The sequence below is a fragment of the Gorilla gorilla genome, chromosome 18, assembly GCF_029281585.2.
Source record: "Gorilla gorilla gorilla isolate KB3781 chromosome 18, NHGRI_mGorGor1-v2.1_pri, whole genome shotgun sequence".
Taxonomy (NCBI): domain Eukaryota; kingdom Metazoa; phylum Chordata; class Mammalia; order Primates; family Hominidae; genus Gorilla; species Gorilla gorilla.
In genome coordinates this window covers 76,249,082-76,262,493 of record NC_073242.2, presented here as the reverse complement: position 1 = coordinate 76,262,493, position 13,412 = coordinate 76,249,082, and the positions used below count along the sequence as shown (strand labels likewise).

Here is a 13,412-nt window from a genome sequence, read left to right as displayed (position 1 = left end):
TATAATATATAGAGAACTCTTCACACTGTCAAATTAAAACATGGACAAGAGACATGAAGAGACATTTCACTGAAGAAGATACATAGGTAGCAATTAGCACATGAAAAGACGTTAACAGTATTTAATTAGGGAAATGCACATTAAAACCACAATGGGATATACTACACACCTATCGGAATGGCTAAAAATATAAAGTGACAACATCAAATGCTAATGAGGATGCAGAGACAGTAGATCACTTATAGCTTGTATGAACGTGAAATGTTTTAGTCACTCTGGAAAATGTTGGTAGTTCTTAAAAAACTAGACATGCAACTACTGTATGACCCAGCAATTGCAGTCCCAGGCACTTATCCCAGAGAGATGAAAAGTTAAATGTTCACTCAAAAATCTACACGTGAGTGTTTATACCAGCTGTATTCATAATAGCCCTAAACTAGAAGCAACCCAGGTATCCTCCTGTGGCTTATTAAAATCTTTGGTACATCCATGCCATGAAACACTACTCAGCAATGAAAAGGAACAAACTATTTTTCACAGAACAACCCAGATGAATCTCCAGAGGATTACATTGAGAAAAAGCCTATCCCAGAAGTTTATATACTATATGATTCTATTTGTATAACATTTCTAAAGTGAAAAAAAGTTATAGAAATGAAGAACAAATTAGAGTTAGACAGGGATTTAGGAGTAGGTGTGGGTGACGGGGAAATGGTTGTGGCTATGAAAAGACAGTATGAGGGATCCTTGTGGTGATGGAAATGTTCAGGACTTCACTGTCTCAGAATCAGTATTTTACTGGCTTTGATAATATGCTCTCATTTTGTAAGATGTTACCATGAGTGAAAACTGAATAAAGGGTACATGGGATCTTTGCATTATTTCTATATCTGCATGGAAATCTAAAATTATCTCAAAATAAAAAGTTTAGTTTAAAAATCACTGTAAGATCTGTGGTGGTAAAAATAGTATCTGTAACTATTTGCAGCCTAAAATACCATTGTATATTTGTATAAGGTTCCATAGAGTAACAGTATGTTATGCTTCTTTGCTTTTATTGGAATTATATCAATACTATGGTAATATTGGTTATATAATGATCAGTAGTTCTGATCAGATAGATAATATTAAATGAATACTTGGGATATGATTTATTTTACAGTTACAATGATGAATTAAAATAGGAAACATTTTAGTAAATATAGTTTGGTAGACAAAATATATTCCAATTTCAAATCTATAAAAGAAATATGTAAAAGAGTTTTAGTAATAAAGTAGGTGGGAACCACTTCGTTAGATTTCACTGAACTTTGGCTATCTTGATTTTTAATACTTTTCTCATGGCTCAATTTTTAATTCTCAATTTTTTCAGTCTTCCTTATGTTTTCCCCCTTCTTATTCTAAGTTGGATGACAATGATAAACATTTAAAGTATTTGAATAATTGTGAGGAAGGATATTTTTTAAATCTCTCTTGTCTCTCAATTCCCAGATACCCTCACTTCCCTCCTCTCCCCTCCCTGCATTGTACTCATGGAAGGAAGATGGGTTGACCATCTGACTTCCTCAGTCAAAAGGTTTTACTCTTACAAATGTGATAACCCTGATTTTAGAAACCTAATAACAAACAGAGAAGTTGGTTATCTCTAATGGTATCCCACTTATGTAGGATGAGAAGTGATTCCAGATAAGATGATCAGCTTTTTCTGAAATTACGTTCTCCAGTATTTTTCAAACAGGAGAAACATGGAGTCACACTAGAAGTTTTATTGATTACCACCAAAACTTCTTATGGTTGCCAACAGAAAATATTAATATTTGACTTCTAAGATAAAAGCAATACAATTAAAGTAAAGGACTGGTGCCCATCGATGTTAACCACCTGATGTCAGGTCCTTTCGTTTGTTCTAGAAGTACAGCTCCAGGTTGTAGAAGATACAGTGCCTCATACTAGTCTCATAGCTGGAAAGATATATAAGGCTTAAAGACTCTGGGAATAAATAATAGCTTACACTTAATGAGTACTTTTAGTGTGCCAAACACCTTAAAGTTCTTATACATGGATTAGTTTTTTTAAGTCTCACAAAGGCCAGTAACGTAGTTCATTATTGTCATCCTCACTTTAGAGCTGAAGAATCTGATTCATACAGAAGTTAAGGACTTCCCCAGAGTCACACAGCTAGTATGAGGCAGAGCCTGGATTTGAACCCAGGCAGCCTGGCTCCAGGTTCTCTAGTCTTAGCCATCTTTTATAATAAATGATAATATGACCTCATATTTATAAATTATTTTAAAGGTAGTGGAATAAAGTTTCTGAAGTCAGCACTCCTGATTTCAAGTCTTGGCTTTTCCAGTCTCCTGCTATGTTACCTTGGGCAAATTATGTAACCTCCCCAAACTACAGTTTTCTTACTGTAAAATGGTGACAATAATTATGAGATAATGCATACTAAGGGCTTATACAATGCCTGGTACATAGTAATTATTCAATAAATTCATCTAGTAAGCATTTATTGAATGATTTCACTCTGTCTGGTACAGTTCTTGGCTGAGTAAGTATATATTGTTGAACAAACCAGATAATGTTGTTGCTCTCAAGGCAGTTACATTCTGTGGAAGGGGCGGGAGGGTGGGGAGAGAGAAAATGGGAAAATACCAGGTAGTGAGTTAACGTCCTGTGGCCCCCAGGGCCCTGCAAGTTCTGGATCTCTGTTCTCTCTCTGACGGCATCTACTTCTACTCTCCCGCCTTCTTAACTCTGCATCTGTTGTACGGGCCCCTTTGCTGCCCTGCATTCACCAAGCTCATCCCCTCTCCCTGGGACACCTGTCTTTGGATATCCTCATGGCTTACCTGCTTCATGTCTTTGTTCAGCTGTCAGCTCACTGAGCACTTCCCTAATCACTTTTTTGAAAACCACAACACTCCCCACTCCTCACTGTTCCCCTTCTGTACTTCATCTTGTGCCAAAGCACTTGCCACCTTCTAATTATTTTATTGTGTGGTACCTCCATTAGAATATAAGAGAGCAGGCCGGGCGCGGTGGCTCACGCCTGTAATCCCAGCACTTTGGGAGGCCGAGATGGGCGGATCACGAGGTCAGGAGATCGAGACCATCCTGGCTAACACGGTGAAACCCCATCTGTACTAAAAATACAAAAAAATTAAATGGGCGTGGTGGCAGGTGCCTGTAGTCCCAGCTACTCGGGAGGCTGAGGCGGGAGAATGGCATGAACCTGGGAGGCAGAGCTTGCAGTGAAGCCGAGATGGCGCCACTGCACTCCAGCCTGGGCGACAGAGCGAGACTCCGTCTCAAAAAAAAAAAAAAATAAGAGAGCAAGGATCTTTGTCTTGTTCACTTCTGTATTCCCAGCACCTAGAGAAATACTATCATAATACTGAATAAATATTTGTTGAATAATTGAGTGAACAAATAAAAGCAAAAAGAGGTCCATGTAATGGAGAGTGGTTTGAGTGCTACTTTAAGTTGGTTGATCAGGGAGGGCCTCTCTTGGGTAGAAAACTTAGTTGAGTTGTGGCTGTTGGGATGTCAGTCAGATGAAGTATAGGAAGCATTCAGGCACAAGATGCCAGCAGCTCACACTAACATGGTAGCAGTGATGGAGAGAAATGGGCAGGCTAGGGATGTGTTGGGGAGATGGCATCAACTGCACTTCTTCATGGACTACTATGGAATGGGTGAAAAAAGGGAAATCAAGAGTGAAATCTGAGGAAGAACCTTGAATACCTGCTAAATGAAAGAAGCCACAAACAAAAGGCCATTTTTGTGGTATTATTCCATTTATAGGAAGTGCCTAGAATAAGCAGATCCATAGAGACAGAAAGTAGATTCTGGTTCCCAGAAGCTGGTAGGTGAGAGTAATGGGATGATTGCTGATAGGTATGGAGTTTCATATTGAGGTCGATGAGAATGTTCTGGAATTCGATAGTGGTCAGGTTTGCCCAACTCTGAGAACATACTAACAAACTGCTGAATTGTATACATTAAAGGTACATTTTATGGCATGTGAATTATATCTCAATAAGAATAAATCACAGGATATGAGGGCTTGAGCCATAGGTAGCAGGGTAGCTGTCTCTTACTGAGAAAGATGACTGGTGAGGAGCAGTTTAGATGGGGATGGGGGAGGTAATCATGTGTTCTTTGGATCCAACTGGAGAGATCAAGTTGGTATTATAGCTTAGATAGTAAATATTAACTATTATTATCAAATATTTAATGCCTGGCCAGGCGTGGTGGATCACGCCTGTGTTCCCAGCACTTTGGGAAGCCGAGGTGGGTGGATCACTTGAGGTCAGGAGTTTGAGACTAGCCAGACCAACATGGTGAAACCCCGTCTCCACTAAAAATATAAAAATTAGCCAGGCGTGGTGGCGGGCGCCTGTAGTCGCAGCTACTCAGGGGGCTGAGGCAGGAGAGTAGCATGAACCCAGGAGGCAGAGGTTGCAGTGAGCCAAGATCATGCCACTGCACTCCAGCCTGGGCAACAAAGTTAGACTTAAGATAGATAGATAGATAGATAGATAGATAGATAGATAGATAGATAGATAGATAGATAGATAATTTAATTCCAGCTGGGGAAATTAACAAACAACTATGACTCTGATTAATTAAACTGAATTGCACACTGGTTGATGATACGATAGGAGTGGATGTTCAATCTCTGTGTGTGTTCCTAGGATGAAGTCTGTTGAAGTATGGAGTTCTCACTGGTTGCTCCAATCCTGAAAGCCTGGTTACTTCCTGTAGTTAGAGAACTTCTTTCACAGAAAATTTCTTCAGAAGGCTAGAAGCTCATAACTTTATTAGAATAATCACATAGCGTAGAAAACCTTGATCAATAAAAATGATCCTTTTCTCCTCTCCCAGGCTGATTATGCAGGAAATGAGGAGTTTTTACCCCCTAATTTACTTTTTCTCATCCCGATTCAGAAATACACTGACTTGCATTGAGTGCAGTAAGAATCTGAGTCTGAAAATTTGTACGAATTGTCTTTGGACCAGTGGTTCTCAATCAGGGGTGATTTTGACTCATGGGAGACATTTGACAATGTCTGCAGGCATTTTTGATTGTCACAACTGGGAGGGTGCTACTGGCATCTAGTGGATAGAGGCCAGGAGGCTGCTAAGCAAACTATAACAGATAGAACAGCTCCCTCAACAAAAAATTATCCATCCCAAAATGTCAACAGTGCTGACTTGAGAAATCCTGATATAGACTATAAAACTCACAAATATCATAAAACTTTATAAACTTATGAATATTCAGCTATGATTCCAAACTTCTACGGATATTTGGAAATCCTTCCCACCTTCCTATGTAAATAGTAGTATTATTTGCCAGGCATCATGTGGCATTGTAAACAGACAGATGAATTAGGAAAAGATTTGGAGAGGCAGGAGAGGTACATCTGATGGTCCTGGGACCTGTCTTTTGATAGTTTAGCAAAGTGCTGGCTCAGCACATGAGTTTAGAGAATACAACAGCCTAATAATTGAAGCTTAGTTCCTGACACTCCTCCTTTCTAACAAAGACAGTTTTCTCAGCCAGGAAGCTCTCATGTCTTCTAGATATTCCCAGTCTTCTTCCAATGTCCATATAAAATTTAAAATGCCACAAAAACTGGGGCACTTGAGTATTTTCCACGGTGCATCCCGCTGCAGTTGATGCATGCACCTTAATAATACAGGATGGTAGGGGGAAAGGGACCCAGGCATTCAGCTACTGCTCTGCCTGTCAGTGGTTCATTAACCCTTATTTTACTTTTAATACCACCTGGTACAAATGATGTGTGTATGCATACCTCCTTAGCATAACAGTGAGACAAGAAATAGTTAAAAGAGCTATAATAGAAATAAAAACAAATGTTTTAAAAACCAAAAGCTAACAAAATACGAAAGCATTTCTATTAGCTAAAATGCTGAATTTATTATCTTTAGAAGCAGTTTAGGAAGGAAAGGGAATATGATGTGTATCTTAGAAATACTCTAAGCTTATAAAGTCAGCTAGTTTTAAGGTACCTGTTGGAGTCACTGAGGGAAGGAATGACTCACAGAAATTCAAACTTTGAAATCATAAAGTAGTTGTTTTGAAATTTTTGTTATGGAAGCTTGTTACCAAGGGTGAATCTTCGGCAGAGTTGGTATAGGTGTGGTTGACAAGATTTAGCTATAACAAGTGGGCTGTCAGATGCCATGGGAAGATTTTACTGGGGATAAAAATACTAATAATATATGTATTGGACAAAATTACATTTTTATATGGGACCATGGACAGTTTTTCTTAGCATCACCACCATATTTGGCAGGGGTGGGGACTTTTCATTTTTGTTTTAAGTTGTGGTGAAATACATATAAACATAAAATATATCATCTTAACCATTTTTAAGTATACAGTTCAGTAGTACTAAGTGTATTCACATTGTGTGCAACCATCACCATCATTACTCTCCAGAGCACTTCACCTTGCAGACTTGAAACTCTGTACCCATTAAACACTAACTCCCCATTTCCCTCCTGCTCCAGCCCATGGCATGTACCATTCTACCTTCAGTGTCTATGAATCTGAGTACTCTAGGTCAGGGGTCCCCATCCCCCAGGCCACAGACCAGTACCAATCCATGGCCTGTTAGGAACCGGGCCACATAGCAGGAGGTGAGCAGCAGGTGAGCAAGCAAAGCTTCATCTGTATTTACAGCTGCTCCCCATCAATCACATTATAGCCTGAGCTCTGCCTCCTGTCAGATCAGCCGCTGCATTAGATTTTCACGGGACCATGAACCCTATTGTGAACTGTTCGTGTAAGGGATCTGGGCTGCACGCTCCTTATGAGAATCTATGCCTGATGATCTGTCACTGTCTCCCATCACCCCCAGATGGGACTGTCTAGTTGCAGGAAGACAAGCTCAGGGCTCCCACTGATTCTACATTATGGTGAGTTGTATAATTCATTACATGTTACAATGTAATAATAATAGAAATAAAGTGCATAATAAATGTAATGTGCTTGAATCATCCCAAAACCATCCCAGCCATCCCCTGGTCCGTGGAAAAATTGTCTTCCACAAAACCAGTTCCTGGTGCCAAAAAGTTTGAGGACTGCTGCTCTAGGTACCAAATGTAATTGGAATCACACGGTATTTGTCTTTTTGTGACTGGTTTATTTCACTTAGCATAAAGTCCTTGAGGTGCATCAGTGTAGCATGTTTCAGAATTTTCTTGCTTTAAGGCTGAATAATATTTCATTTTAGGTATATTCCACATTTTTTCTATTCACTCCCCCAGTTCATGGACACTTGGGTTTCTTCCTCCTTTTGGCTATTGTAATCCTGTACATGGGTGTACAAATATCACTTGGACACCCTGCTTTCAGTTCTTTTGGGTATATACCCAAAAGCAGACTTGCTGCATCATATGATACTTCTGTATAATTTTTGAAGGAACCACTATACCATTTTCCATGGTGGGTCTACACACCATTTTATATTCCACCAACAGTACACAGGGTGCAGTTTTCTACATTCTTGCCAACATTTAGTTATTTTTACTTTTTGGCAGCCATTCTGTTGGGTGTGAGGTGGGATCCCATTGTAGTTTTGATTTGCATTTTCCCAATATTGCACGTATTGTATTTGCTTATTGGCCATTTATTTGTATATCTGTTTCGAAAAATATCTATTCAAGACCTAGGCCCATTTTTTTCTGTTTTGTTGTTGTTGAGCACCCCCAGATGTTTTCAGATTTCTGCTTGAAGCAATACCTGTTATCTAAGTGTTTTCTCATTATGTTTCTTTTTTTTTTTAAGTTACACCTGCACAGCAGCCTTTCAAATAATTACACATTCACAAGGTAGAATATGGAAAGAATTAACACTAGGACAACATTAAAGAATACTGTTTAGTGTGTATCAGTGAAGGAACAGCAGACATTTAAAAAATTATGAGAAGGGGTTTTAATGTTTTGTCTGTGCCATCTTTGTTTCTAATATTTAGTTTTCTAATCTGAAAACCAATCCTGAGTTTATCAAGATTGTGGCATAATTTTCTTTCAACGTTAAATTCTTCAGACCACTAGTTTCTCCTTTCCTAAACTACTTGAGTGTATTAAATGGTACCTTGCTAGGTGAAAGAGATAATTTACCCCTTAATAATAAATAGCCATCTCATCTCAACTTTTATTCGGATATCACTAAAAGAAATTATAAAGTATTTATTAAAGAATGAATGTCTACTATTATCTAGTTCAACATAAAAGAATAACAATAGCCTCATATAAACATGTGACAGGGAGTACTATTTACTTCTTAGCGTTCAGCCTATGAGTTAGCCCTGCATGTTCTGATCTGGGACTATAAGTAACACTGTTATGTCTCCTTTGTATGGTAAAACTGTTAGTACTGTGTATTACTGAAAACCTTTTAAAAGTAGTTCTGCTTACATGGAAAAGGTTTAAACATACTAAATGTCAGATACACAGTCAAGATGATAAATTTAATAGGAAAATCTATTTATATATGGTATTGTGCCAGACCCCTTGATGAGGATACAAAGATAAACAATACAAGGTCAGCCCTTTTGCTAAAGGGCTAGTGAGATTACTGCTAAGATTTATATAAAACTTTAGACCACTGTCAGAAAAGATTATAACATGATTAATTGTAAGATAACATATATAGAGTGCCCAAAAAAAGAAACAAATTTCTTTTTTTGCTGAGAACTTGATTGAAGTAGGAATTCATGGGTCCTCAATTCATCCCATCACACTGGTTAGCTCCTTATTCATGTTGTCTTAAAATCAAGAAACTGTGAGAATAAGGATTTGATACAAATATAAATTCAGTAAGATATTTTTAGTTCTAAATAAGGGCAAAATAAAAATTTTCTCCTAGCCGGGCACGGTGGCTCACACCTGTAATCCCAGCACTTTGGGAGGCTGAGGCAGGAGGATCACGAGGTCAGGAGATCTAGACCATCCTGGCTAACACGGTGAAACCTGTCTGTAATAAAAATACAAAAAATTAGCCGGGCATGTTGGCGGGCACCTGTAGTCCCAGCTACTTGGGAGGCTGAGGCAGGAGAAATGCGTGAGCCCGGGAGGTGGAGCTTGCAGTGAGCCGAGATCTCACTACTGCACTCCAGCCTGGGCAACAGAGCGAGACTCCGTCTCAAAAAAAAAAAAAAAAAATTCTCCTAAATATAAATTCAGATTCTTTCTTCTCATGAAGTTTCATTAATTTTAGAAAAGATGATATAATTATTCTGAAAATAAGTGTTTGGGTCCCACTATCAGGTATATAGTACAGCTGTGATTAAATCTGTAGAGAACAAATATTCTCCTTATTGGCAGTGGTTATCAAACTCTGTTGTTTTTAAAAATCCTGATGTCCATTGTTATTATCCAGTAGGACTTTTAAAACATATTATTGGGAAAATGGGCCAGGAATTTAGTAAATTGGTGATGTATTACAGCTTTCCCTTTGATGCATATATCGTTTGTTTAGTACATTTTTAGCTTCGATTAGAATAATGATTCTCAGACATCAGCATACATCAAATCACCTAGAGAGTTAATTAAAACACACCTTTCTGGGCCCCACCACCAAAGTTTCAGCTGAGTAGGTCTGCTATGGGGCCACAGAATTTTCATTTCTAATAACGTCCCAGGGGCTCCTTCAGGAGTCCAAGGAGCCTGAGAAATCTTAGATAAGGATGTTTTACAACTATAATTATACACAAAGTTTGAAGTATACATATTATATTTTCTCTTTTTTCTCTGGTTTAAAGCTTAATAGGTATTTAGGAGCCACTGACCTAAATGACCTATAAGTAATTCAGCTTCTCCATATCCCCATAATTGAAAGTTTTCGTCAAGTGTAATGATATCTAAAAATATAATGTAGGAAATAAACTTCTGTTGTTGTTACTAATCATTGTCATCACTTTTGTTAATATCTGTTCAAGGTATATCATTTTCCTGGGGTAAAGAGAGCTATCAAATTATTTCTAATTTTTAATCCCTACTATGTAGAAATGTACAAATGAATAATTAGCAGTGGCCCCTCTGAATTTGAAATGCCATTTTAATTTTTTGTGTGGTAAATTTTGTGAAACTATCAAGTATAGTCATGCATAGCTTAATAGGGAGAGTAAGTTTTGCAAAATGCATTGTTAAGCTATTTCATTTGCAAACATCATAGATTGTACTTACACAAACCTAGATGGTATAGCCTACTTCACACCTAGACTAGATGGTATAGCCCAGGGGTCCCCAACCCCCTGGACCGTATGGGTCCCTGGCCTGGTAGGAAAGGGGCCACACAGCAGGAGGTAAACAGCAGGCAAACAAGCAAAGCTTCATCTGTATTTACAGCCACACCCCATCACTCACATTATGGCCTGAGCTCCACTTCCTGTCAGATCAGTGGCGGCATAAGATTCTGATAGGAGTGCAAACCGTATTGTGAACTGCGCAGCACTGCCAGGGATCTAGGTTGTGCACTCCTTATGAGAATCTAATGCCTGATGATCTGTCACTGTCTCCCCCAGATGGGACCACCTAGTTGTAGGAAAACAAGCTCAGGGCTCCCACGATTCTACATTATGGTGAGTTGTATAATTATTATATACATTATATACATAATTATATACATATAATTATTATATACATTATATATTACAGTGTAATAACAATAGAAATAAAATGCAAAATAAATATAATGTGCTTGAATCATCCCAAAACCATCCCCCACCCCCAGTCCATGGGGTCCATGGAAAAATTGTCTTCCACAAAACCAGTTCCTGGTGCCAAACAGGTTGGGGACTGCTGCTATAGCCTACTATTACGCCTAGGCTACAAACCTGTACAGCATGTTACTGTACTGAATCCTGTAGGCAGTTGTAACACAGTGGTAAGTATTTGTATATGTAAAGATACCTAAACATAGAAAAGGTACAGTGAAAATAGGGTATAAAAGATTTTTAAATGTTACCACACTTACCATGAATGTAGCTTGTACAACTAGAAGTTAACTCTGGGGTGAGTCTTGAGTGAATATGAAGTCCTAGGACATTACTGTGCACTATTGTATATTTTATACACACTGCATGCTTAACCTACACTAAATTTGGTTTTTTTGTTTTGTTTTGGTTTGGTTTGGTTTGGTTTGGTTTGGGTTTTTTTGGAGTCTCGCTTTGTTGCCCAGGCTGGAGTGCAGTGGCGTGGTCTCGGCTCACTGCAACCTCTGCCTCCCAGGTTCAAGCAATTCTCCTGCCTCAGCTTCCAAGTAACTGGGATTATGGGCCATGATGCCCAGGTAATTTTTGTATTTTTAATAGAGATAGGGTTTCACCATGTTGCCTAGGCTGGTCTTGAACTCCTGGCCTCAAGTGATCCACCTGTCTCAGCCTCCCAAAGTGCTGAGATGACAGGTGTGAGCCATTGTGTCCAGCCTACACTAAATTTGTTTTAAAAAATATTTTTCTTCAATAATAAATTAGCCTTAGCTTACTGTAACTTCTTTACCTTGTTAACTTTTAATTTTTTTAGTTTTTTGACCCTTTTGTAATAACTTAGCTTAAAACACAAAGACATTGTTCAGTTGTACAAAAATTTTTTTAATTTTTTATTTTTACTTTTTAAATCTTTAGTTAAAAACTAAGACACAAACACCCACATTAGCTTAGGCCTGCACTGAGTCAGGATCACCAACATCACTGTCTTCCACCTCCACATCTTGTTCCACTAGAAGGTCTTCAGGGGCAATAACACCCTTGGAGCTGTCCATCTCCTATGATGACAATACCTTCTTCTGGAATACCTACTGAACGGCCTGCCTGAGGCTGTTTTACAGTGAACTTTTTGTTTTTAAAAGTAGATGGAGTACACCCTAAAAGAATGATTAAAAGTACAGTATACTAAATACATAAATCAGTAATATCATTTATCACTATCAACTATTATGTACTGTACATAATTGTATGTGCTATACTTGTATACACCTGGCAACACAGTAGTTTTGTTTACCCCTGCATCACCACAAACATATGAGTAATGCCTTACACTATGACATCATGACAGCTAAGATGGCACTAGGCCATAGGAATTTTTCAGTTCCATTATAATTTTATGGGACCACCATCTTTTATGTGGTCCATTGTTGACTGAAATGTCGTTATACAGTGCATGATGGTAATTTGATGTGGCATTCTAATACACTGGCAAAGCTGGGAACTAATATTTGAGCTCAAGTTACTCATCCTATAATTGTTTCAAGTAAACGTATAGAAAAGATTAGACAGTTTTGTGGTTGATGGCCGAATAATTTTGCTGTTTTCTTTATAAGATTTGATTGCAACAGAACCAATATTTTGTTTTCTTAAACTTCAATCCGTAATAACAGTCTGATTCCACTACCTACCACAATGTAATCTCTGAGCCCTATAAAAAGAAATTGTACTACAGAGCTTATCATATCTCAGCATTCCCTAATTTGAAATACAAAATCAATGGGGCAAACATACTAAAGTAAAGTCAGAGAAAATTATTTTGTCATGTAGTTCTCATGATGAGGAAACAAAAAAGATCCCCTCACGTTTCTGGCAGGGGTGAGAAACAGTAACCATTTTGAAATGTGGCCAAGGCTCTCTCCATCTCTAGGGAACAGACTTTACTCAGGCCAAGGCACTTGCCTGGCTCCAAGCCCTCAGCCTTCCTGTCTCACCCAAGTGGATGTTGTGCAACTCAGACCAGGGATGTAGAGCTACCAAAAGACTGTTGATGAAAAAGCCAAACTCTGTCAACTATTTAAAGAGGTTTATTGTGAGCCAATTTGAGTGACCATGGCCCGGGGAACATTCTCAGGATGTCCTGAGCAAGTGTGGCAAGGCGGTCAGGTTACAGTTAGATTTTATACATTTTAGGGAGACAGAAGTTACAGGTAAATACATAAAGCAATACATGTAAGATATACATTGATTTGGCCTGGAAAGGCAAGACATCTCGAAGGGTAGGGGCTTACAGGTCACAGGTGGATTCAAAGACTTTGTGATTGGCAGTTGGTTGAAAGAGTTAAGCTAAAAACTTAGTAGAAAGAAAGGCTTGAGTTAAGAGAAGGGGGATTGTGGAGGCCAAGGTTCTTGTTATGTGGATATACCTCTAGGTAGCAGGTTTCCGAAACTAGAAGGTAACTAACTGTTTTCAGACCTTAAAATATGTCAGACTCTTAATCTCTCCTAGATCTGAGAAAAGCCTAGCTGCATAAATGGAGATTGTCTGCAAATGTAACATTTCCTCCACAAAAGACAGCTTTGCATGGCCATTTCAAAATATGTTAAAGAAATATATCAATATTTTGGAGTAAAGTACTTTTATTTCCTTCAGGGCCTGCTATCTGT

At 38.4% G+C, this 13,412-nt stretch overlaps 1 protein-coding gene and 1 long non-coding RNA gene across 10 annotated transcripts in view; one reads left to right on the top strand and one right to left on the bottom strand.

Annotated features, from left to right (window-relative positions):
* LOC134757506 (uncharacterized) overlaps positions 1-13,412 on the bottom strand; it is a 114,137-nt gene that overhangs the window by 48,356 nt on the left and 52,369 nt on the right. For 2 of the 4 annotated variants that reach the window (XR_010131554.1, XR_010131555.1), the window contains exon 6: positions 11,610-11,905. The exons of the other annotated variants lie outside the window; for them this stretch is intronic. This is a non-coding gene — a long non-coding RNA (uncharacterized lncRNA). Of the gene's footprint in view, positions 1-11,609; positions 11,906-13,412 lie in introns of those variants that run through there. 4 annotated transcript variants of the gene reach the window in all.
* The window catches only part of ITFG1 (integrin alpha FG-GAP repeat containing 1), a 304,948-nt gene that overhangs the window by 250,926 nt on the left and 40,610 nt on the right, over positions 1-13,412 (top strand). Inside the window, exon 16 of one of the 6 annotated variants that reach the window (XM_063700183.1) lies at positions 6,897-6,949. The exons of the other annotated variants lie outside the window; for them this stretch is intronic. Within the exon in view, the coding sequence (XP_063556253.1) occupies positions 6,897-6,910 (14 nt within the window). The 3' untranslated portion in view covers positions 6,911-6,949. Of the gene's footprint in view, positions 1-6,896; positions 6,950-13,412 lie in introns of those variants that run through there. 6 annotated transcript variants of the gene reach the window in all.